The 23,963-nt window shown below is 47.1% G+C and overlaps 8 protein-coding genes and 1 non-coding gene across 9 annotated transcripts; 6 read left to right on the top strand and 3 right to left on the bottom strand.

The window, feature by feature from the left end:
* Positions 1 to 1,039: 1,039 nt before the first annotated feature.
* EDB82DRAFT_475357 (fungal-specific transcription factor domain-containing protein) lies at positions 1,040 to 2,686 on the top strand (the record flags this gene model as incomplete). Its single annotated transcript, XM_065608036.1, has 4 exons — positions 1,040 to 1,506; positions 1,558 to 1,692; positions 1,744 to 1,953; positions 2,017 to 2,686. The coding sequence occupies 4 exons, from the start codon at positions 1,040 to 1,042 to the stop codon at positions 2,684 to 2,686; spliced, it is 1,482 nt and encodes a 493-aa protein (XP_065464866.1).
* Positions 2,687 to 2,700: 14 nt separating this feature from the next.
* On the bottom strand, positions 2,701 to 3,843 carry EDB82DRAFT_499507 (uncharacterized protein). Its single transcript, XM_025735152.2, has 3 exons — positions 3,470 to 3,843; positions 3,282 to 3,418; positions 2,701 to 3,230 (listed from the first exon to the last, which is right to left on the bottom strand). Exons 1-3 carry the CDS (start codon positions 3,732 to 3,734, stop codon positions 2,754 to 2,756), a joined length of 879 nt encoding a protein of 292 aa, XP_025585888.2. The 5' UTR covers positions 3,735 to 3,843; the 3' UTR covers positions 2,701 to 2,753.
* A 146-nt stretch (positions 3,844 to 3,989) lies between these two features.
* EDB82DRAFT_536559 (RmlC-like cupin domain-containing protein) lies at positions 3,990 to 5,331 on the top strand. Its single transcript, XM_025735151.2, has 3 exons — positions 3,990 to 4,406; positions 4,457 to 4,769; positions 4,822 to 5,331. The coding sequence occupies exons 1-3, from the start codon at positions 4,148 to 4,150 to the stop codon at positions 5,225 to 5,227; spliced, it is 978 nt and encodes a 325-aa protein (XP_025585887.2). The 5' UTR covers positions 3,990 to 4,147; the 3' UTR covers positions 5,228 to 5,331.
* Positions 5,332 to 5,815: 484 nt separating this feature from the next.
* On the top strand, positions 5,816 to 5,898 carry EDB82DRAFT_t137. The gene has a single exon. It is a non-coding gene; the product is annotated as a tRNA-Lys (tRNA).
* Positions 5,899 to 6,313: 415 nt separating this feature from the next.
* EDB82DRAFT_499502 (uncharacterized protein) lies at positions 6,314 to 10,194 on the top strand. Its single transcript, XM_025735150.2, has one exon. It carries the CDS (start codon positions 6,367 to 6,369, stop codon positions 9,781 to 9,783), a length of 3,417 nt encoding a protein of 1,138 aa, XP_025585886.2. The 5' UTR covers positions 6,314 to 6,366; the 3' UTR covers positions 9,784 to 10,194.
* Positions 10,057 to 15,862, bottom strand: EDB82DRAFT_545651 (uncharacterized protein; the record flags this gene model as incomplete). The annotated part of the gene is made up of 8 exons (XM_065609441.1): positions 10,057 to 10,619; positions 11,485 to 12,136; positions 12,191 to 12,885; positions 13,341 to 13,748; positions 13,788 to 13,950; positions 14,002 to 14,611; positions 14,771 to 15,493; positions 15,555 to 15,862. 8 exons carry the CDS (start codon positions 15,860 to 15,862, stop codon positions 10,057 to 10,059), a joined length of 4,122 nt encoding a protein of 1,373 aa, XP_065464865.1.
* Positions 15,863 to 17,180: 1,318 nt separating this feature from the next.
* EDB82DRAFT_445613 (Alpha/Beta hydrolase protein) lies at positions 17,181 to 19,006 on the top strand. Its single transcript, XM_025735146.2, has 2 exons — positions 17,181 to 17,488; positions 17,543 to 19,006. The coding sequence occupies exons 1-2, from the start codon at positions 17,264 to 17,266 to the stop codon at positions 18,929 to 18,931; spliced, it is 1,614 nt and encodes a 537-aa protein (XP_025585882.2). The 5' UTR covers positions 17,181 to 17,263; the 3' UTR covers positions 18,932 to 19,006.
* Positions 19,007 to 20,391: 1,385 nt separating this feature from the next.
* Positions 20,392 to 21,044, top strand: EDB82DRAFT_499491 (uncharacterized protein). Its single transcript, XM_025735145.2, has 2 exons — positions 20,392 to 20,560; positions 20,614 to 21,044. Exons 1-2 carry the CDS (start codon positions 20,450 to 20,452, stop codon positions 20,788 to 20,790), a joined length of 288 nt encoding a protein of 95 aa, XP_025585881.1. The 5' UTR covers positions 20,392 to 20,449; the 3' UTR covers positions 20,791 to 21,044.
* A 1,243-nt stretch (positions 21,045 to 22,287) lies between these two features.
* Positions 22,288 to 23,460, bottom strand: EDB82DRAFT_545649 (uncharacterized protein; the record flags this gene model as incomplete). Its single annotated transcript, XM_025735144.2, has 1 exon — positions 22,288 to 23,460. One exon carries the CDS (start codon positions 23,458 to 23,460, stop codon positions 22,288 to 22,290), a length of 1,173 nt encoding a protein of 390 aa, XP_025585880.2.
* Between the last annotated feature and the right edge of the window lie 503 nt (positions 23,461 to 23,963).

Below are 23,963 nucleotides of genomic sequence, written 5' to 3'. Positions count from 1 at the left end.
GCAGAATTGGCTAGTGCATAGGTGGTGAGAAAGAAATATTTGTTATGCAGCATTAGTAATGCCGAGTTATTTATTCACACGATGGTTACTGTTTCTTGGTGTTCACTATTGGGTATTGATTTCTTCTTTTCTGTTGCAATGCTATGGCCTCTCCTATCTAGTGCCGACTCTGGCAATCGGGATTTTAATATTTGAAGCGCTCGGGTCCTTCGATTTCCAAAACTGACTCCATTTCCAAGCACGATCATAGAATCTCTGCTTCTGATATACAAGAGTTTATCCTGTTACAGATACCCAGGAATCTTTATCATATGTAGATATCATGTATTTGATAGATAAGCCTTCAACACATAGCGATTAGTTGCTCATGGACATACATTTCTGGATTACGACCTTCTACTACACTGAGTTCTTCTATGTAGGTTTTGATTATTAATCATTATTAGGAACGGGAACCTTGAAAATATAATGCGCTTATTCAGTATCCGGTATGCCATGCCAAGGAAAGCGAAACTTCTAATACCGATGTGTCTGAGCCACAACAAACTCAATGAATCCATACACTGCCAAAGATTCATTATACGCCACTGCATCTTTGGGACTTGATCAATTAGTCTTGAAAAGAACAAAGCCTTGTCACCAAGTGCCGCAGAACTTGACTTACTACGTAGAATTCGTTTCACCACACGAACTCTTGTCTTGAGAAATGACCATCACTCCCGTGATGCTATGCTGTACCAACGCTTGGTGGCTAGCCCTACCTTAGGCCAAGTCATAAATATTTGCATGACATTCTATTTATCATAGACATCGGCACGACTGATAACAGTATCCAGCTCGTCTGGCAATACACATTTCATCAACAGTTCTCAGCGTGTTTGCACTTCCTAGCCACAATCAGGTAATGGCAGATAAAATTATGTATTACATCCTTATGTTATACTTTCATTGAAAAAATGGCGGTATCGATTCTACTACCTCGGCGTCGTTTCCAGCAATCCCATACGTTCTTCCCCCGCGTAGGCAAGCGGATCACCTCATGGAGCTCTACTGGTTCTACGTCGACCCATTGTATCCCTTCCTTGATAGGACGCGTTGGAACAGAGCATACGATGCCATCTTCGCTGGAACGGCAATGGACTTGGACGAGCGCATCTTTATGGCTACCCTCAACGTAATACTAGCCCTCTCGACACAGCTTCTTGAGTCACAATCTTTAGATCAACGTGAGCAATCGAGTGAGACATTCTTCCGTCGAGCACAGGAGTTACTGCCAATGAATCCTTGGGAACCTGGTTCTCTGGAACTGGTACAATGTCTCTTGGTGACGAGCCAGTATCTTCAAAGTACTTACAATCCCCATCAAACCTGGATGGTGATTGGGTCAGCTATCAGGATGGCTCAGGGCTTGGGCTTGCATTTACCTGAGACATCCTCAAGTCGATCAGATCTTGGAGAACGGGAGTTGCTGAGACGGATTTGGTACGGCTGTGTTCTCATGGACCGGTAGGTCAGAACAAGCTGTCTTCACTGGACATAATTGACTGATCCAATTAGGATGGTATCCGTTACCCATGGTCGCCCTGCCATGATCTCACAACATCTCGCAAAATCTGTCCCACTCCCAACAGAATCAACCACAAATGAGCCATGCAAAATACAGAATCCAGAATACTACAGCTTTTTCGTGCGGTCAGTTCGCCTATACGAGATAATTCACAAGACTATGATGGCATTCTATAGTCATATACAGGACAGCCGATCTAAAGAGAAAGAGACATATTCGGATCCCGAGAGCTCAGACGGTGAAGATGATGATCTCGATAGGGTGGTCCAGCTTGATCGATGCATCAGCAGATGGGAGTCAAGACTGCCGAATCATCTAAGATGGGACTTGCTCGAGTCAAACACAGACAAAATAGCCCAACGACAGGCGGTTATTCTGCGCATGAGGTTAGTCCCCTTCCCAATCCAGCGTTCACTCTACATCGGCTTGCTGACCTATCCTGTAAACAGATTCCTCCACGCACGGATCCTGCTACTTAGACCGGTCTTGTCCCGGTTCTGCCTATCGCCATTCCCATCGAAAAGGCCGCAAGCTGAAGACAACTTGCAAACCCGTGTCATCCAACAAAGTGCCATGTTCTGCGTTGCCACGGCCCAGAATATGATCAACACACTCGTCGCACATCAGTCAATGGACAGGACGGTCGGCCTTCTCCCAGCATGGTGGTACCGAGTTTATTATGTCTACTCAGCTGCAACTGTCCTGATCGCAGCCAAATTGAGACCCGATATATTTTCTGCTGCGGGAATCGGACAATCTTGGGGCCAGGCCATCTCACTCCTCAAGACACATGAACAATTTGGGCAGTCAGCAAAGAGATGCGTTACTGCTTTGCACATTCTCTCGTCCAAGATTTTACAGGCTACATCTAGAGGTTCACTGGGGCGTGAGGTTGTAAACAACAATGGGATACCAAACCCAGATACACGAGACGACCAGATATCTCCACATATGGTACCCGACATCGAATCAATTGATCGTATCCAGCAGATGGTTCAGGGATTCGAATCACCAGTACCTGATTTCAATCCTCAGGACTTTGTAGATTTTGACTTCAATGTCAATGACATGTCTTGGTTGAACAATATCCAAGGAGTTTGGGAGCTTCTCAATGAATAGCACGAATCAAAGAACTCTAATCATTTACATATTGAATCGATAGCGTCTATTGTTCTCTTTCCAATTGTTACTCAAAAACCATTTTGTTTCTCACACTACCCAACTCGGTGATGCTAACCTCAACCACATCACCATCATTCAGGTACTTTGGCTCCTTCATACCCATAGCTACACCGCAAGGCGTACCAGTAAGAATGACAGTGCCAGCCTCAAGCGTAGTTCCTGAACTGATAAAACTGACGATTTCCTCCACACCGAATAGCAGGTCATTCGTGCCTTCGCTCTGTCTCACCTCGCCGTTGACGGTCGTGGTCAAATGTAGTTTCGAAGCGTTACCGACGACAGCTGGAGACACGAGAAGAGGTCCAATAGGGGCAAACTTGTCGAAGCCCTTGCTGAAGCACCACTGGGGAACGCCGCCTGCTTTCTTGGGGTCTCGCTGCCATGCTCGTGCCGACACGTCATTGGATACGACGTAGCCCGCTACATATGATAGAGCGTCCTCTTTGGAAATGTTCTTGCCGGACTTGCCGATGATGATGCCCTATGAAGCAAGTCAACAGCAATCCTCCGCGAGGTTAGTAATGAAACTCACAAGCTCTCCCTCGTAATCTATTGTGCCGTCCTGGGCAATTTTAGGAATAGGGACATCTTCATCAAAACCAGCAATTGAGGTTGAAGGTTTGATGAACAAGGATGGATAAGGTGGTGGTGTTCGACCGCCCTCCTTAACTTAACGCAGTAGTCAGTAACCAGACTCATATCAACAGGCATTTCACTTACTATGCTTGATATAGTTCAGTCCGATACATCGGATGATAGGCACATCGGACAATCGAAGTAGCTCTCGGACAGCCTTGACGTGAATTCTCTCACCCTTGACGAGTTGTGACACAGGACTTTGCCCCTTGTACTCAATAGCCCATAGGTCGTTATTGGCCAGACGCTCGGCAAAATCCTTGTCGTTCTGAATTTCCGGATCTCCAAAGGTCTCGTTTCCGTTATCATCGACAAAGCGGATGAGGCGATTCCAGGTGTTTGGTGACATGTTTTATGTTGGCAATATCACAATTGTTGCAATTTCTATTCTCATCGTCTGAATAAAAAACTTTCAACTCCTTCATATAGTTGGATTGGGCAGCTGCAGAATAATTAGGTGATATTACTCGAAATGTCGCGTTCCACATTCATTAATTTAGCCAGTCAATGCCAGGTCCGGTCGGAAAGCGGGGACTCGGAGAGACCCCCGGAATGCTTGTGGTGGAGGTCATTCTCGGTTATTCTGGGATGATCAACTGGACGGCTCTACAGCACTGTAAGCATTCTACTTACTATGAGTGGATGTACTTCTGTAGTCAACTCTTATGTATCCTCATCCGCGAACATTATTTCTCTTCCATCTACCAATTATCGCCGAAAAATACCATTAACTTGTTCTATACTTAGTGACATTCACAGAATATGGGGAATTACACTAGCGCTGTGGCCTCTGATGGCACAACCGATGAAATGAAGCAGTATCTTAGCGAACTGCCATCCCAAAACCTGGAGCCTCTATGGTCACAAATGAGCATGATGGTACCGCCATCGCCAAACCCTACAGCAAAGCCTCATATGTGGAAGTACAAAGAAGCCTTACCTCATCTCGAGACCGCTGCCAAATTAGTTCCTGAGGAAAAGGCTGAGAGAAGAGTCTTGATGCTAGTGAATCCTAGCATGCGTAAGTACACCACCTCAATCGTGGTGGTCTATATTACTCACAGATTCTAGAATCACCATACACTACAGATACCATATACGGCGGTCTACAGATTGTGAACCCTGGTGAGACTGCGCCAGCGCACAGGCATCTTGCCTTTGCGGCTCGCTTCATCATTGATGGCGAGGGCTTCACAGCAGTTGAAGGCAAGAAGATGCCTCTCGTTCGTGGTGATGTTGTAATCACGCCCATTTGGCACTGGCACGACCATGGAAACGAGAGTGATAAGCCAGTCATTTGGCTAGATATGCTAAATCTGCCTTTGTTCCGCTTTGCTCCAGTTCACTTTGCACAAGGTTACTCTGACCCGCGATATCCCAGCGAGTAAGTCGTATCCCACAGTACCATGGAAAGCAGTATTGTTAATGTCCGCTAGACATTGTGACCCTTGCGAATTTCGTTTTCCCTGGGGCCCAGTGGAGCAAGAACTCAACTCCAGTAAGGAGGCATACTCTATTTATCACTATAAACTGTCGGATGGGAAACCATTGTCGACTTTCCTCGGCGTGCAAGCCGAGAGATTGGGACCTGGTGCAACGGTTGAATCACAGGAAAGCCAGTCTTATCTATACCATTGTTATGAAGGAAATGGTCGCACAGAGCTCGTGACTCCAACGGGAGAGACCATGTCTTTCCAGTGGCAGTCTCGCGACACCTTCGCAGTACCTTCGTGGTGCAAGGTAAAGCATGTGAATGAGTCAACAACGGAACAAGCATATTTGATCGGATGCCACGATGGACCATTTTTAGAGTGTCTGGGCATTCAACGAAGGAAGGAATGAACCTGTTTGAACACTTGAGCAACTGAATGTCTACGGTGCGGTTTTTAATGTATCAGAAAGTATTTTTCTTAGCCAGATTTAACTAAGAGTATTCAAACACGTCATCTTCATTCTAATCTTGCAATTTCAAGATAATTTAATGGGGGTGCTACCCTACAGCATCAACACAGTCGGGCGATTTTTCAGGTTACGCAGTTTGGCAAGACAAGCATGCGTTGCTTGGTAGAGACGTATTTGTTTAGACTCTTCGCGTAGGTGACACTGAAGTTCGCTTGTGATGAAGGAGCTGCGGCTTATGTCGCATTCGTGTAGCCTGGCATCCCTCACTCATGCGGATGTGTCGCAAACTCGCGAGTTGACAAGCGGCTAATAATAAAACAATATTTATGCATAGTTATGTCTTGCACTAGTAAAACTGGGGGCTGGACACCTGACACGTCATCGTGTTCATTTCGCGATAGATACCTTTGTTTACGCGTTGGTGGAATGGGATGGTTATGAAAGTTATCCACAGTCTAGATGCCAGCTGCATAATGTATGCACATCTTAAGCCAAAATATTGCAAATCTTTTTAACAACAAGAGCCACGCCCGGTTAGCTCAATCGGTAGAGCGTGAGACTCTTACGAGTACGCGATCTCAAGGTTGCGGGTTCGACCCCCGCATCGGGCTGTTCCTATAAAGTACGATTGCAAACAAGCGAGGCACTTCTTTTTTGCTGTTTATCCTTGGCTCTGTTTGCAAGGGAGGCTCACGGTTTGCCCCAGAGTGGCCTTCTCCTCCGAGCCAAAGAGCCACACCAACAATTTTGCTATACACGTCGTTAGCTAAAGTCAATTGACATGAGGCCGTCTCGCCAAACACTGCATTTTCCGTCGCATGTCGTTGTTATCTACCATGTTTGTAACAAAATTCGCTTCTTTCACTGTCAGAAACCACGCTGACGGGAATAAATCGACATATGCCGTTACACGAAGGAGGCCCACCAATCCAAATAATGCTGAGGGTGCTGAAATGACAATCATATTCTTAGAGCGACTCTGGCTGTGCTGGCAGTAAATATACATCAGATCTCACTTTTTCTCTTCACATCTCTCAGACTTTGTACTCTTTTCTTCTAAAACCCGTGAATCTTCCAACATGGCAACTCTTGATGCCCTACGTATTGCCCTTCGGCAACAAATCCCTTCCCAGGCGTCTACACAGGCGTTGTCTGATGATCAATACCAGGAGGGCTTCGATCTGTTCTTGCATTATAACGGGTGGAATAACTACCGTAACTTCGTCATTCCCAAGCTCTCACAGCTTCTCCATTCCCAATTCAAATCTCAGAAAGATGTTTCGGTGCTCGAAATCGGCCCAGGTCCCACGAGTGTTCTCAGATACCTACCCATCCAGATCAGACAGCAGATCACAAGCTACAATGCCTATGAACCAAACCATGTGTTTGCCGAGAAGCTCAAAGACTGGCTGTATCCGACAGAAGACGCTTCACCCTTTCCTTCTTTGTGTACCTCAACTATTCGCGTAGAACCCTTCACGCAAGATACGGTTGTCCATGAGAAGCATCATATCATCCTCTTTTGCCACAGTCTTTATGGTATGCCATCGAAGGAGCAGGTAATCAAACACGCTTTGGGCATGCTGTGCGAGAAGGGACAAGCGGGTATACTTGTCGTTTGTCATCGCGACTCGCTGCGTTGTCTCAATGATCTCGTTTGTCAGAAGTCAACTATATTCCCAGATGGAATACTACGCATCGAGGATAGCGACACTGCTATCAACCGTTTCGCTTCTTTTGTGGCTGGACGCTCAATTCAAGGCGACAAACTTTGCGATTATGTTCACACGCAATGGAGAAACACATGCCGAAGCTTGGCTCGTCACGAAGAAAACCATCCAGATTCTCTGACCTTCGCATCTCCCGAAGTCATCATGACCTTTACTCGGCATTCCAGCGCGCTCTCAGAGTTAACGGCGCTAGTCCCACTGGCTTTAAAAGACTACAAAGTTAAGAACAAAGAAGCTCATTCCCATATGCCGGCGGCCGTGGTTAGACCGACAGAGGTTGGCCATGTTCAGAAGTGCATTACTTGGGCTTTGAAGCATCAATTCAGCTTGACTATCGTTGGTGGTGGCCACAGTGGTCATTGTCGTTGGCCTAATGTTGTCTCAGTGGATATGGGCGCCTTCAATCAAGTGCACATCGTCCAGGATGCAGGCGAATCCATCTATGAACAACCTTTGGTGGTAGCTGGGGCTGGATGTAAAACGGGCGATATCATCCGGGCCACCCAGTTCGAAGGTCTAACTGTTCCTTTGGGAGCGCGTCCTAGTGTCGGGGCTGGACTGTGGCTCCAGGGGGGCATTGGCCACCAAGCCAGACCTTATGGCCTGACCTGTGATGCTATCGTTGGCGCCGTACTTGTCAGTATTGAGTCCGGCCAGGTTTTCTGTGTTGGACAGGTACCATATCACTGCCAGCCGTTTGAAGCCGTCAGACCTAACAATGAAGATGATATTCTTTGGTCGCTGAAAGGTGCCGGCAACAATTTTGCGATTATTGTTAGTGTCACCTTCAAAGCTTATCCTGCCCGTTCGTTCTCGGTCAAAGATTGGTCTGTCCCTCTCGAGAATGAGGAACATGCAAAGGATATTCTTCAGAAGTTTGCCGGCACACTTGCCCGTCCCCTCGATCTGGAATCATCAGCAGATGCCTATCTGTACTACGTTGACAAACAGCTGATGCTTGGAGTCACTCTCTTCCAAAGCAGGGAGATCGCGACAGATGAGGGCCCTTTTCCGGCGACCCCCGAATCGTTTATCAAGGCGATTGGTCAGAGCGATCGAACACAAACTGTTGATGCTGTCGGATTGTTTGACACCGAGATGTACATGTCGTTGATGCACGGCGGGCATGGTGGCGGGAAGACTTCTTCATTTAAGCGATGTGTTTTCCTGAAGAACATCGAAGAAACTGAACTCACCAAAATTCTTCTTACTGCAATTAGCAGTCGCCCATCATCCTTGTGTTATTTCCATCTCCTACATGGAGGACGGCGAGTCCAATGTGTTGCTAGCGACGCTTCCGCCTTTGGCTGCCGAGACTGGGATTTTGCCTGTGTAGTGACTGGCGTTTGGCCCCGCGACGAAGATCATACACCGACTGCATGTGCAATAACTCGCTGGGTATATGATGTGGCTGGAGCCCTTCTTCCAGTGAGTCAAGGAGTCTACGGCGCTGACCTTGGGCCAGACCCTCGAGATGCCATCCTCGCGACTAAAGCTTTTGGTCCGAATCTTCGAAAGCTGATTAAGCTAAAACAAGTCCTTGACCCCCACCACGTACTCGCTTACGCATGTCAACTTTCGCAAGACATGTTGTCACAAAAGATGGTTGTTCTTGTAACCGGAGAACATGGTGCTGGAAAGGACTACTGCGCCAATATCTGGGCCACCACGATCAAACAGCATGGCTATAGCACCTCTGTCGTCAGCATAAGCGATGTGACGAAGCGGGAATACGCCTCGCATACAGGTGCCGATTTGAAGCGCTTGCTCGAGAACCGTGCATACAAAGAGCAGCATCGTGAGGCATTGACGACATTCTTCGAGCAACAGGTCAAACAGCGGCCACATCTGGCAGAAGAACACTTCGTTGAGGTTGTGGGGAGTGCCGATGTGGATGTGCTGTTCGTTACTGGTATGAGAGACGAGGCACCGGTGACAAACCTGTGGCACCTTGTTCCAGATATTAGGTTGCTGGACATCCATGTCAAGGCTAGCCATCAGACTCGGTGTCTTCGTCGACAGCATTTCACAGATGGTGATTATGTTCACCATGGCAACTTAAACGGCACAAAGATCACGAGATACGATTTAGAATATCAACCAAGCTTCGTATTTAACAATGAAATGACAAGCGATGACCAGGTCAAGGCGTTCGCCAAACGCAACCTACTTCCTTTCTTGGATGACAATCTTCGGCGGCTTGCTGGGATGGTTCGTTCAGTGCCCGACTTTCCCCAATCAGGTATTGAGTTCCGGAATGTTCTCGAAATCTGTCAACAGAAAGGTGGGCACAGGCTCTGCACGTCTTTGTTGAAGAAGCATCTTGCGGTTGATTGGCGCAAGGTTGACGCGATAGTGAGTTGTGAGGCTGGAGGGTACATCTTTGCTGTACCGCTGGCATTAGATGTAAACGTTCGTCTGGTCCCGGCTCGCAAAGCTGGGAAACTTCCGCCACCAACCGTTTCTGTCCTTAAGAGCGCCTCGCATGTCTCGTCTCATGTAAATGGAACAAAAGAGGAAAATATTGAGATGGGCGCCAACGAACTTCGAAAAGGTGCCCGGGTAGTGGTAATTGATGACGTGCTGGCAACTGGAAGCACGCTGCTGTCGATGCTCAAGCTACTGGTCAAAACTGGTGTCGATGTGGAGGATATCAGTGTCATGACCGTTGCTGAGTTTCCGATCCACTGCGGACGTCAAAAGCTAAGGCGCGGCGGCTTTGGGAGAGTCAACATTCAGAGTTTGTTGGTTTTTGATGGCGAATGAACAAGATCATCGTTTAAGTTCAAAAACCAGGGCGACTGAACTCACGCGCTCACGGGTCGAGGTATAACAATTTGTACATTTTGAAATCTTAGATAGACTACATATTTAGTCAGCATTGTGCATCTTCGATCGACTTCGTTGAGATGAACAACTACTTAGTCCATTTGAGAAGATAAAAACATGATGTCTCTAGATAGTAGGCTCCAGCAACTCCGCCCGTGACCGAGATTCCGTCTGAATATCACGTAGCCTGTTATATCGCTCTTGGATCGTTTACTTGATCCAGGAAGCACAACTGTGCTTAGCCCGAATGTGCCTGTGCGCGGGATCTAGGATGAAATCCTGAAGAGAGGCTGCCACTCCCAAAATAGTCATGACGCGTCTCCATGTCGCATCGTCTTTGTCATTGCCTGCATCTATAGTGGTGTTGATGTAATCTAGCGCAAATCCACAAAGAAACCAGTTGGGAACTCTTGGTAAGTCCAAATACATATCCACCCAGCCTTCCCAGATCTCTGCCGTCTTTTCCGCAGTGAAACCAAGGAAGTGGATTGTAGCCTCCGAGACGGCCCGGCCTGGAATAGTGATAAATGCGTCAGCATTGGCCTCGAAACAATGACCATTGTCACAGCTGTAGAACCCCAGGGCGGACCCTGGTTGAGCGAGCCGTTTGTGGAGCTGCCTATTGCCGTACTCATCACCGGCGGAAGCAAGACCCAGCCAAACCAATACAGCTTCGTCGGTAGCTGACAGGATGGGTCTACCGGAGAAGGGAGAAAGGACCATTTTAGAGTTGTCGTTGAAAGTTGAAGTCGTGCATAGCAGTGGGTAGGTCGCTGATGTGACGTGGTATTGGAAGAGCGTAAGAAGAATTCGCATAATCAAGAGTTCAGAGACACTTTATATAATGAATTTTCCTCCGCAAACTTTAACATTTCGTTAAGTAAGATGGTGAAGGTTTTGTAGATCAGCAAACTCAGGGTGTTCATAAATGTGCGTTGAAATACGCTGGTGTCTAAAGTTAAAGTGCGTGAGGGTTACAAAGCACCTGAGACATCGACCTAACATAAATCACAGTAACTAAGATGGGATCTCAGATAACATAGTCCTCCCTTTCATTGATTTACGTACATAATAGTTGTCAGGTCTTCCATATCCATTCATGAGCTGCACGTCTATAGTTGCTGATATTGAAGATGGGGATAAGATTTGTCACCTGATGCGATTCTTCAAACTTAAAGTGTGACTGGGTTATCATCAAGATAGAATCATGTCTCACTGGATGTACCAGAGTTTTAAATAATAAAAGTATACTTGACTGACGGCATTGGACCTTGAATCAAGGACTATTGTGCGGACACTACTGTTTAAAAGTAAGAACGATACACGTACCGAAATAATGGAATAAAATCCCACTTTTACACGGTAAAGTGGGATCAAGAAGTTGATGAACCTAAAGAATGTCTCTTTTCTATTTATATTTACGTACAAAATATTGTTGTCGTTAGCACTTACCGACAAGTCATTGATCTTGGTTTGCAAATGTGACCGGATAATTTCTCTGAAGCAATGGACGTCTCCCGTCGCCGTAAAACCTCACACAAACAAGAAACAAAAAATAAGTACAGAAGATATACATGGTAATTACCAAGCTTCGTTAGTCCTTCCTCTTCTCAATCTTGGGCAAACAAACCCAAATACCTAGCAAAACTACCAAGATGGCAAGAATTATAGGTTGCAGAACCTGAACACCCTTGGCCTGCGCAATAGCGCCGACCGCGAAAGGCAGAATAGCCGCACCGCTTCCTCCGAATGCAGCAGCAAATCCAATGGCACTTACATGAAGATGTCGGGGCAGAAGCATCGTGACAGCCACGATTACGCAGGGGAACATTGGTCCTAAGAAGAAGCCCTGCAGAGCAACAGCCACGGCCGATACGTGGAATTGAGGGACAAGCCAGAAGATGAGCTGCAGAGCCATAGTGATGGGAATGAAGATGAGGAGTGACAGTTTGACACCTATCTTCGGGATAACCATGCCTAGAATCATGCGTCCCATTGTGATGCCCAGCCAGAAGCCGACGGCTGTCATTCCTGCGTCAAAAGGGTCGGCGTTACGAACACGCAACATGAACTGTACGACCCAGCCACCCAAGGCGACCTCTACACCAACGTAGCCGAGGAGAAACAGGGCACAGAGCCAGACGACACGAGCGTGGGGTCTGACAAAAAGGGCAGATCGGGTACTTTGATTGCGGGTGCCCGTTGCATTGACAGTCTCGCGATACTTCTGAGCTGTCTTGGGCCAGAACGAGTATGTGAGGGTAGCAGTTTCGAGGACAGCCATGCCAAGCTGCGAAGGATCGATTAACATGTTTGAAAAATCTTAGCGTTGGGAGTAACTTACAAGTACATAGTAAAAGTCATACCAGCCAAGGTTGGCTTGGGTAATCATGCTGGTCGCAATCAGAGGGCTCACAGTACCTCCAAGACCGTAGCTCGCGTGCATAAAACCCAATAGCTCGTTGGATCTAGCAAGATTGCCTATATATGAATTCCAAGCTGCAAGGCCAATCCCGTTACCCAAACCAGCCAAGACATATGCCAAGACCAGGACAGGATAGGGTGGGTGCTGAGACAGGATCAAGTATGTCAAGACGTGACATCCACCGCACATAAAGGCAATCCATCGGTGACCAATTCTCATGTGAAGATAATTGTTGGTCGCGGCAGAAACAATGAAGCCAACGAATGGAGAGAGGAAGATGAGCGAGACGACGAGGTATGAAAGTTCGTAATATGTCTCCAAGTAAGGAATCAGAGCACCATAGGCTGCATCGTTGGCGCCAGAGACGAAAAGACTAAAGAAAACAGCAGCGACCCGAAAGGCATTACCAATTGGCTCGTTCCACTTCTCAACAACAACAGCGGCCCTTGATGGAATCGCTTCATCGTCCGTAGCATCGACTTGCTGATCTTGACCTTGATCTTGATCATCGTGGGATCCTCCTAGGCGTCGGCCTGCCGAAGATAAAACCGGATTAGGTTGTTTCGGCGCTGCATTAATTCCATGAGTGAAATCGAGAGTCTGCAGCTCTACAGCTTGAGCGGGATAAGAAGAAGACGGCATTGTGGAATGAATTGATGCATGCAATAGATTGAACTCCAATGGATTGAAGGTTGAAAAATTAGCTCAATTGTTCGCTGCATGAAAATTCCTTCTGACTCATCCTGTTTGTAGAGAGAGGGTGGGGGATCGACGCTAACTGGTTATCTACCTACCTAATTAGGATCAAGAAGTGGCGAACAGGGGATCGACATCAATCAAATGCTTCAATAAATACAAACAGACGATACATTCTATCTACTCTACCAAGTAGTGCCATTCAATTGAACTAACGACGGGGTCTCTCTGGTAAAATTACCAGTTTGGTCCGTAAAGCTGTGGCCTCCATCCATTGCAACTGGCACGTCATGTCCAGGTGTCATCAAGTTGAGGCACCACATGAGCAGAAGAAGGCACACGATACGAATTTTGGGCTCTTCAATATCCGAACAGCCTGGAATCATCTTTATCCAATTAGGAAAAAGTCTGGATACGGCAGTCTTTTCGCTCTCCGCGCTCTCATGCATAAGTAGCTTGACAATGTAGGTAGTCGACTCAGCGGCTGCGTGACTGATCCATAGGAAAATGGGCACAATTATGACCAAGGTTCTCCATCGGTCTCCCAAAAGTGTACCATCGCCAAAAAGACCATCCACGATGAGGATTCCTTGCGTGTCGGCTGCGAGGAGTAGGTGGAATTGAAGGGCATATGTTTCTAAAGAGCAGCGACCCAGCCAGGCCATAGCTCTAGAGTGATAATTCCTCGCGGCCCACGGAATATTCCGCAGAGCAATGAAAGACAAGATCGGAATGGCAGAGACGTAAGGGTGCCACTTCATGTATGAGCTTTCGGTGAAGCCTGAGGTGAATGACAGATAATGCAAGATTGAGAACAGACCTCCAAGAGCAAGACACACACGAAGACCCAAACGGACGAAAATATCTGCGTTCTTCATCTCGCGATTGATGATAGCAGCCAGCATTCCGACGTACGCTACGAAAATGTCTAACGTGACGGTGTGCTGCCATTCCTCAGCGCTCCACTGTATCTTGAAGACGGCCTGCAGGATTTAAAATGCCCAATCTGTGAATGGCGTGGCGAGGAACATGACTGAGACAAGCATGCAGGAGAAACATATCTTTACCAGCAAGAACTGTAAATCGGCATTGTGTCTCCTGTCAAATGCCATGGTTGCGTATACGACGAGGAACCAGAAAGACAGGAGCGGTGACAAGTAGTAAAACACATAGTCTGTGTCCATGAAGTAAGTGAGCAAGCATGGCAGGATATTAAGTCGAAGAAGAGTGGCCGCAACGCGGTTGAAAGAGAAGTCTTTCTCGTTCATGAAGTTGAGGGTGTGGCTATAACCAGTTTGAAAGATATAAGCGCCCACGCAAAGACAAGCAATGATGTGGATCGGACCTCCTTGGGCTCTGGTCCAGTGGAATATGAGGATGAAGAGCTGCATCCATCCCTTCCATTCATCAATCTGGTCTGTCGACAGAAATGGCTCGTCCGTATCCGGCTTTGTCAAAGACACATCCAGGTAAGAGTCTGAACGCCGAATGGTAGAGATCAGAATGGCGACGCACGGTAAAACCAGAGCGATAAAGTCTTCCAACTGCCAAAGCTTACTTCCCTTGGCCATCATTTGTGTACGATCTGCGTAGTAGCACATAAGTAGAGCCAATACGAGACATGCTGTTCGTATGTTGAACAGACTCCAGTGCGGTTCATCCTGCGGTCGGACGGTGAAAAGGTCCAAGAGTTCACAGAAGATACAAATAGTCAAGTAAATCATGCCCAGCCAAACTAAAGCTGTCTGTGTGAAGTACTTGATACCATAATCGGTACAGCAAGTACGCGAGTATGGGTAAGACTTCATCCTGTCCAGCTTCGCGTTACACCGCATGTTGAAAAGTATATTAGCCCGCAACTGGGCGACGTGGAACTTGACATGAAAACCTGAGCGTAAGGGATCGCGCCAGATTTTATCCTGGCCCACGACCATGCGAGGAACCGACCACACGAGGGGGTTGCTCATATTACCTTCGTTGTCATGGAGCCACTGCTGCATCTCAACAACCTCGTCCGCCCTTCGGCCTCTATCTATCTTTTGATAAGGGTTGTCGCCTAGATATCGCGGTCCGGCTGGCGGGGCGTACAGAATCAGATTGCCGATACCGTCATAGGGATCCATTGGGGCTGTGAAGGGGTCATGATCTGGGGTGTTTTCGCCAATGAACTTGTTGAGACTGACGACGTGATTTCTAAAGAGTTCATAGCGCGTGTCCCAGGGGTCAGTCTTGTTCTTTCCCTGGGGATCAGTCTTGTTGCGCGTGGTGACAACGTGAGGATGACTGAACCAAGCACCCGCCGCGATATATATTAGAGCGGGACCTTCTTGTTCCTCAATGGTGGGGATATAATTCCTCTCGTATGCGTATTTCTCGATGTTCTGCACGAATAGTTCCTGGCCTGGAACATCGTGGGCGGAGATCCACACGTTAGTAAGGCGTTCGATCGTCTGTCCGTGGTAGGTCAGATTGGATGATTTCATTTTCGGTAATCCCTTTACCAAGTCGTCCTTCTTGAAATGCTTACTATCAAGCTGTGGTCACGTCAATACCAATCGTGAGTGAGTAGCTGTCACAACAACTTAACATGTTACCCATGGCACGTGCAACATGTTTTGATGTCGAGTCTCCAGAGACGACTATCCTCCTGCCTTCCATACATCTTCGAATATCTTCTGACTCGTATGTACTTAACATGCATCCGTCAGGCTGCCACTGTAAAAAGGGATCGCGATTTCCTTCTTCATCTCGTACAGGGTCTATCCATCGACCTGTGTTCTGGGTAGCACGGCATCTGTAAGGGTCATTCCCAGGGTAAAGTGTCTTGAGAGTAACAGCCGCCAGGGAAAGCGTTGCAAGGGCTGTGGAGAGAATTCTTGTCCAGTATCGATTCATTGCAACGAACTCAATGACAAGATAACAATAGTCAGTCACCAAGGGGTGATATGTTGACAAGAAAAGACCACAGCGAGGAGACTTTCGTATTTGCACAACGAATTGTGCTTATCTTTGTTATCCGTGGCTGCTTCAGTTCATTCACGGCGCGCAGGTCAAAATGGTTTCTGGTGGAATAGATTTCGTCGCAAGGGAGAAATTTAATGTCTCCCATGATGCCACGTATTGTCTATGGGGCCCACGCTACGCTATAGGACATTTTTTATTAGCTTGATGGCCATCGCAAGATCTAATTTGCGAGACAGTGTTATCCCTACAGTAGAGGCTTGTCACATCTGAGACAACTGATAGGCAAACCACTCGTAATGTCTTCATGCTTCTAGTGGCCCTGGAAGCTGGAGATGTGATCTCAAATTAAGAAGAAACAGCGACTTATGTTGAATTCATTCCATTCTGATCACAACGTGCAAGCATGAAAGTTAAGAATCTTTGTGGAATTCTCGGCGCCATCTGTTGGAACAAACAGTACAGTTCACGGTTGACGTCGCCCTATGGGACCGCTCATGGTCTTTATTTCCCTGTTAGCGTCTGATTTAAATAAACCAAAATTCATTTGGTGTCGTGACTATGAGCAAACGAATGCTAGTGCTATAACAACAAGCAAGGTGGATGTTCCAACCTCGCCTATACTGTTGAACGGCATTCATTGTTGACTAGGCGCCATCCATTCCTGCAGATGCTGACCTGACTGTGGCTCGATGACATTTCCAACGCCAGTTAAAGAATAGTTGTAACAAGAATGAGATTGTATGAAGTCTAATTGACTGCATGGCAAGAATTTTGTTCTCGGCTTCATTATTTGGACTTTGTTAGAACAATTCTAAGGAAGAACTGTGGAAATAAATAGTGCTACTAGGACCCATCCTAGGCAAGGCTCGTCTTCTTCAATAGCCTGTCAGGTCTTCGGCGAACATTCTGAACCATTCTGAACCGTTTGTTTACCAGCCGGAAAACATGACAGGCTAGTCCAATACGAGCATGCTGATCATGTATAAGCGGAATAATATCCAGTCCAGGCTTAATCACTTGTCGGTACTGGGTAAACCATGGTAGTATTCTAACAGCTTCATCCTTGTTAGTTTCCCCATCCCCCACACAATGCACCACTTTATTTCCCCGGACTTTGAAGACTTGGCCCAATAGAGCAATCAAAACGTCGACTCGTGATCTCTGGCAAGGCAAAAATGAGGATATGGTCAAACAAACCTGGAATAAAAGGCCGGTGAAGCGCCGAGAACGGCATCAACTTTTGAGAGCCGAAAACGGTTTATATCGTATTTTTTGTCATCGACTTCTCTCGTGTTTCAATAAGAGTGTCATCATATATTAATTGACTTTGCCATGCAGTCGATATCTCGCCTATTGTTGCTTGGAGCACTGGCTCTGCCCTCTGTCGCTGTAGACCCCACTGTAGATCTCGGATACAGCAGGTACAAGGGTAAAGATCTTGGGAATGGCGTCTCGGAATGGCTTGGTGTGCGTTACGCTGCTGCGCCAGTCAAAGATCTGAGATGGACAATGCCTCAAGATCCCAGCCGTGTAAGAGTAGTACAGGATGCCACCAAGGTACAACGTCTCCCTGAAATAAAATTGGAGGATATCGGCTGACATTAACAACAGCGCAAGCCTGTTTGCATAGGGACTAGCACTGACCCAAAGGTCATCGGTGATACCGATGCTGAAGATTGCCTTTTCCTCAACATCTGGGCCCCGACGCAAGCCTCAAGCAAAGACAAGCTTCCGGTTTACTTCTACATCCAAGGTGGCGGCTTCAACAACAATGCCAATCCCAACGTCAACGGAACAGGCCTCGTCAAGGCTGGTGACCTGGATATGATTGTCGTCAGCATCCATTATCGCGTTGGCGTCTATGGGTTTCTTAACGATGGTGCCGACATCAAACCTAACCTTGGTCTTCATGACCAGCGAAAGGCCCTCAAATGGGTCCAGAAGTATATTGCCAAGTTCGGTGGAAACCCAGACCATGTGGTCATTGGAGGCGACTCAGCTGGTGCTGCAAGCGTCAGCCTTCATTTGAGTGCGTATGGTGGTAAAGATGAAGGACTGTTTCATGGTGCTGCGGCAGAATCCATCTCCTTTGGTACACTTTTGACTCCCAAGGAGTCAGCCTACCAATACGAGAACCTGGTTATTCGTCTTGGTTGTGCCGGCTCCAAGAAGGATGTTCTACGGTGTATTCGCTCAAAGTCACCCCAAGACATACAGAAAGTGAACAAGGCTATTCCATTTCAAGGGAGCTCTAAAGGTCCCCTTTACATGTGGACCGTTTCACTCGACAACGACTTGATCCCTGACTTGACATATAAGCTATTCGAGCAAGGAAAGTTCATCAAGGTCCCTCTCATTACAGGCGATGATACCAACGGTGGAACTCCTTTTCCGCCACGGGATGCCGCCAGTCTCGCCGACAGTGACGAGTTCCTCAAAGCCCAGTTTCCATTTTTGACGTTGGAGCAGCTTGGAAATATCAATGATCTCTACCCCAACAAGAATGACACCTGCCCCAATGCCGGATGTTATTGGCGACAGGCTAGCACTGCATATGGAGACATGCGATACATGTGCCCTGGAATCTACATCTCCAATGCCCTGACGAAGTACGGTGTTTCTCAATCTTGGAACTACCGATATAATGTCGAGGACCCTGATGAAATGGCGCAGGGTCTTGGTGTCCCCCACGTGGCGGAGTTGAATGCCATCTTCGGACCTGGACTGGGTAACAACAATCCTCCAGCAAGTTACTTTCCAGGTGAAAAGAACGGGCCTGTTATCCCAATTGTTCAGGGTTACTGGTCAAGTTTTATCCGATCTTTGGACCCCAACAAGTATCGTCATGAGGGCTCTGTCAACTGGGAGACATGGACCGAGAAGGGAAAGGAGCGCATTCTGTTTGAGACTGGTGGTAGCACGAGGATGGAGAAGATAAGTAAGGATTTGCAGAAACAGTGCAAATATCTTTCTTCTATCGGTGCAGATATTCGTCAATGAGTAGTGGGCTTGGTTTTAGAAACAGCTAAAAAATTCATACATAGAACAATTCGCAATTATATTCTTAGTTCCCTGGGCGTGAATTTGTTTCAATATCTCAACCCCACGTTTGTACTTATGTACTCGTGTCATTGTACTCGTTGCCTAAAGTTGAGTACAAGGTCTTGTAGGTTTTATAATGATCGTTTCCCACGTCAAAGCAGCAAGTGATTCACGGCCACTACACCTGGATCTTTGGCAATTGTATGCTTTGCAAAACGAGACATTCTCCGGTTAGCAAGCAGCCGTGATACGATGACAGAGAGGAACCCTATAACTAGTTTGATAGCACACATCCTATAACGATATTCCGGACTAATAAGAAGTTGCTTCGGCTGAGAGCCTCTTCTTATATCTCTACAGCCATGACATTACTGTCTCCAAGTCTCGGGTCTTATTGTCATTTAAGAGCACATCATTCGTCCCTTTAGATTAAAATATGTCTGCGTTCATCGAGTCCCTTGATTTGGAACCCCCAGAGGTACACCCCAAAAGAATGTTTTGCTTTGTGTTGTTTGTAATCTGTAGAGTTTTGGTTCGACGATCGACACACATTTGGCCGAGAATCGTTCAAACAATTTGTTTATTTTATACTAATACACCTTCGACTAAACGGGTCGATGTACTTGGTCACTCGAAATATGAGTGGCGGGGAAATGCTTGTCCATCATCCTATCGAGCGGCCGAGTGCTAATCACGTATCAGCAATGCCATAGATGGAGGAGGTAGGGGCACTTTCACGGTGAAACAAGACAAAAGGTTTTGTTCACATGTACGATATTTGCTTTCACATGATTTTATTTTGCCGATTATCATCTGATCAGTTCGTCCTACCAAAACCCCGCTCCTCACAAGTATTTACTTGACCATATAAATACACAATACTGTCACAGTAGGTGAGGTGCTCGAAGACTTTCCTATATCGGACGTCTACATATCGGCAAGGATATCTACTAGTTTTGCCAAGTTCCTTGCCGCTAATGTAACGGCACACTACCACCTTCCGCTACCCCAGGAAGTGTTTGTGGGGAACCCTGCTCTCGATTGATATAATTGTGACATGCTCTCAATAATAACTTCACGTGTGATGCTTTTCAAAGTGATACGAAGTTACAAGCCTCGGCCGCTCGGGGTTCCCCTCGCCGGCCGGTCGCTGATTCTGGACTCGACCTTAGTCGTGAGACGATCTACAAGTCTTCATGCCACAAGAGGAAACACCATCCGTCTCGAGTGGCTGAAATACAGGACATGCAACGGAAAAGATCTTCTGAGACTTCATTGAATCTTCGTTAAGCGCCGCAAATGTATGGGCAATGGTATTCACATGCTCTACACTGGAAAACTAAGGAGGGCCGGGAAACGCAATAGCAGTCGGGCTTCGCCTATAAATACCTTGGCGTAGTCATTTGAAGTTCGATAGAAATAACCCAACAATTCAACACACACAAACCTTTGTATCATACCAGCCCATCACTAAACATGCAATTCACTACCTCATTCATCGTCGCCGCTTTCCTCGGCACTGCCTTCGCCATGCCACAGGCCGCGCCAACTGACTGCCCCGAGACGTCAGCCATTCCCACTTGCGGTGTAAGTGACACAACCACTAGTCAAATGCATCATGTACTAATGGACTTCTGAAGGCTCCCTGTATCACCTCTGCTGCTTCTGCTGCCGGTTGTAGCGATATTGCCTGCCAGTGTGCTAGCTCTGAAGTGATTCAGGCTTCGGCTCTTGGATGTGTCGTTGGCAACTGTGGGATTCCATTGGCGCTATCCGTGCAAGCTGCCGCCGCTGCTGTCTGCACTGCTTGTGCTTAGATGTGGCATATCATCCAGGGTATATAAATGGTAGCACATACCTGAATACAAGCCATCTTAGTTACGCAAATTTGGTTAACCTTGAAGGGACATCTTTCTGTCGTAAACTCGTAAGACAATGATTGATAATATGAACCAGATTCGCTTCGTCATATAGCCGTATATACAATCTTTCTCCAAAATGTGACGCGACCGAGGAAGGCCAATTCGCTTGCTGAGATAACGTTCACCCGTAGACGTCATTTCTGTAGAATATGTTACCAACATGCGTCAACAAAGCGAGACTTCGATCGGACCGTTCTATACCGTGCTACTAGGGTATAAAACCCAATCCCTAAGTGTCACATGATCGGTTTTAGCCAACAGAAGAACCGACACCGTGCTTCCCTAAGTCAAAGAACGGCACATGCTATTACGAGGTGAGATGCGCGGGAAGGTTTATATCGATCTGTCATACGGTATCTGATTCTCAAGGACAGGCTTGACTTGACACCCCTGAAACCTTTTCTTATAAACAAATATATACTACTACCTTTCCCCCTGTGGTTTGATCAGAAGTAGTTCTTAGCTGCCCTTCATAACATCCATTCAGTTAAAGATCTATCAGAATGCAGGCCAAATCATTATTCATATCGTCCGTCACTGTCGTCAACAATACATTGGCGCCAACAATGACCAGCCCCCCTGATTTTACCCAGCTTTCTTCCACCCCACCCTGCGGCGTCAGTGGATTTACAAAACTGAACATCAGACTCATGCTAACGCTAGATAAGATCCCATGTCTCACTTCAGCAGCCTCTGTGGTCGGTTGTACAAACCTCGCTGACATACCCTGCCATTGTAAAAGCGCTGGAAATATCGAGATAGCAGCTATCTCATGCTTGGCAGTCAATTATAAAGAAAGCGACATCTCCAATATACGGGTAGCTACATCTGAGATATGCTTTTCTTGTGTTTAGTTGATGGATCACACAGCGGGTCACTTGATAATAAGATGATTTCACTCAACTAATAATAGACTGAGATGGTCGAATACTATGAGACATTCGCCGTACTCGTAGTAACTATTAAAATAGGAACCTTGGTATATGCTGGTCTAATCTGTGCTTTTGTTAGAGTTAGGGGGTCTGCCAGTTAAAGGACTGGTCTAGGTACAGTACACAAGTATGGACAACAGTCAACTCAGATTAAGCATGTAGACTAAAAACGCTGCTAAGGCTTAGATTCATGAATAGCCATAGCTACCCTTTTTTATTTATTGAAGTGGAACCAGAATTGACATTTTCCATTACAAAATGTGACTAAAGGCGTACTAGAGCATCCCCGCTTATCCCACATGCACCAAGGCGAAAGAATTTGCACTCCATGTTACGTTGGACAGCTACAGAATTGGGGAACTGGCGATCATATCATTTGTTCATTCTTGATTCGTATGTTCCACTCAGAGGTAGAAAGTAATGGTATCTATTGGTAGTCCGATTGTTCTATCTACACAACCTACAATCCAGTCTTCTTCAGGTCAATAACACTCAAGCTGACTTGGTTGGTAGAGCTTGGAGGCAACCATCCACCACCAATGATAAGGAGGAAGTTATCGTTCTCCTTAAAAGTCATAAGACCTCGAGTGTACGCATTGGGTTGAGGTGTAGCGAACTCGACCCAAGAGTTCTCAGCACCCAGGTTCTTGTTGACAAAAATCTGGCTCTGGCTTCCAGCGCTGACAACAATGCTTCCATTGGCACCACCAACTGAGCTCCACACAACGGTAGGTGAGCTGACAGGACGAGTGCCCTTGTTGGAAACGAGAGCAATGTCCTTGGCAGCAGCAAAGTTGAGGGGATCGGCGCTCAGGCGGTAGTGGACGCGGCAGCCGTCGGTACCACAGGTCTCGTAGACAAAGATGTACTGACCATTAGGTAGGAGAGTAATTCCAGGCATACCAGGGCGGGCGTTGTAGTTGCTATCAGCAACATCGTTAACAAGAGCAGACCAGCTGACGAGGTCTGTGGTGGTTTGGTGAGAGAGTTTCTGGCCGTGCTTGGGGTCACGCTGGTCGGCGTAGTAACACACAAGCTTCTCCTTGTAAACCATCATGTGAGGCTCCCAGACAGGGGTGAGGCCATTATTGGGTCGAGCCTCTCCTCCAGAAGCGATGGAGCTGGTGAATGTCCAGGTCTTTCCGCCATCGGTGCTAGCATAAACATCGATCTTGGTTTTGCTCAAGTCGGTAGGGATACTGTTTCCAGTGGCTAGGATAGTACCCTTAGGCCACTTTCCAATAGCCCTAGGTAGCTCATAGAGATCAGGCTGGTATCGCAATCCCCAGTTATTAACAGTGTCTTGAACCTTTCCGATCTGAGTCCACTTCACACCACCATCAGTGGATCGGTAGATGGGAAAGTAAACCAGAGGTGGCTCAGGCGAATAGTTCTCCCAAGTGGAGAGAAGAGAGCCGTCGGAGAGCTGGATGGCACGAGCGTAGAGCACACGGGGGTCAGTCCATCCGGCATTGGATGGAGGAGAGAATATGACGTTGTTGGAGAAGGTTGAAGTGGGAACGGCACGTTTGACCTGAGAAGGGGGTTCCTGAAGGCCAGAGTTGGCGGTGGGAGCAGCCAGGACGTTAGAGAGGCCCAAAAGTCCTCCCCAGAGAAGGGATTGGAAACGCATGATTGCCACGAGATGCAGATGAGAGGCACAATATTAGCTGGCTCAACTTGACGATCTTTGCGTCTTTTATAGTAACTATATTTATTATTGTAGCCTCGGTACTATTGTTCAAGAAGCCAACTCGTGATGCTGTCAGACCAGTTCGGAATATCTACCGACGTCCTGATAGATGCTTAATTGTAGCGTCGGCATATGAATGGTGCGGCAGGAGTTTTCATGGTGTCATGACCTCTCCCTTTCAGGAAAACAAGCCCGTTGCTTGGTCTTTCACCCCTGAATCCTTGCTTTGTTTGCGGAGTCCCCGCGTAAAGGTCCTGTGCGGGGGAATATAGAAGACATGATAAATTTTCTTGATTGGGTAGCCGGAGAGAGCTTCCCCGTATGGAGGCTAGGCCATGATCTGGGTTCAGGGGATGTACGAGCTGGTAGAAGATCTATTTCCTGTTTGTGATGTAGCTTAAAGTATGCGAATGTCTTGGGCTCATGCAAGTGAAAGCCTCTCA

The sequence above is a fragment of the Fusarium venenatum genome (genome assembly GCF_020744135.1).
Source record: "Fusarium venenatum strain MPI-CAGE-CH-0201 chromosome Unknown EDB82scaffold_2, whole genome shotgun sequence".
In the NCBI taxonomy this organism is placed as follows: domain Eukaryota; kingdom Fungi; phylum Ascomycota; class Sordariomycetes; order Hypocreales; family Nectriaceae; genus Fusarium; species Fusarium venenatum.
Note: the sequence above shows the minus strand (reverse complement) of the source record. Positions and strands in the feature narration are given on the sequence as shown.

Coding starts and splice junctions, on each gene's coding strand:
- EDB82DRAFT_499507 (XM_025735152.2), bottom strand. CDS start 3,734: ATGTCACCAAACACCTGGAATCGCCTCATCCGCTTTGTCGATGATAAC. Junction 3,419..3,469: donor ACTGAACTATATCAAGCATA/GTAAGTGAAATG, acceptor TACTGCGTTAAG/TTAAGGAGGGCGGTCGAACA. Junction 3,231..3,281: donor TAGATTACGAGGGAGAGCTT/GTGAGTTTCATT, acceptor CTTGCTTCATAG/GGCATCATCATCGGCAAGTC.
- EDB82DRAFT_536559 (XM_025735151.2), top strand. CDS start 4,148: ATGGGGAATTACACTAGCGCTGTGGCCTCTGATGGCACAACCGATGAA. Junction 4,407..4,456: donor GCTAGTGAATCCTAGCATGC/GTAAGTACACCA, acceptor CACAGATTCTAG/AATCACCATACACTACAGAT. Junction 4,770..4,821: donor GACCCGCGATATCCCAGCGA/GTAAGTCGTATC, acceptor AATGTCCGCTAG/ACATTGTGACCCTTGCGAAT.
- EDB82DRAFT_499502 (XM_025735150.2), top strand. CDS start 6,367: ATGGCAACTCTTGATGCCCTACGTATTGCCCTTCGGCAACAAATCCCT.
- EDB82DRAFT_445613 (XM_025735146.2), top strand. CDS start 17,264: ATGCAGTCGATATCTCGCCTATTGTTGCTTGGAGCACTGGCTCTGCCC. Junction 17,489..17,542: donor TAGTACAGGATGCCACCAAG/GTACAACGTCTC, acceptor CATTAACAACAG/CGCAAGCCTGTTTGCATAGG.
- EDB82DRAFT_499491 (XM_025735145.2), top strand. CDS start 20,450: ATGCAATTCACTACCTCATTCATCGTCGCCGCTTTCCTCGGCACTGCC. Junction 20,561..20,613: donor CAGCCATTCCCACTTGCGGT/GTAAGTGACACA, acceptor GGACTTCTGAAG/GCTCCCTGTATCACCTCTGC.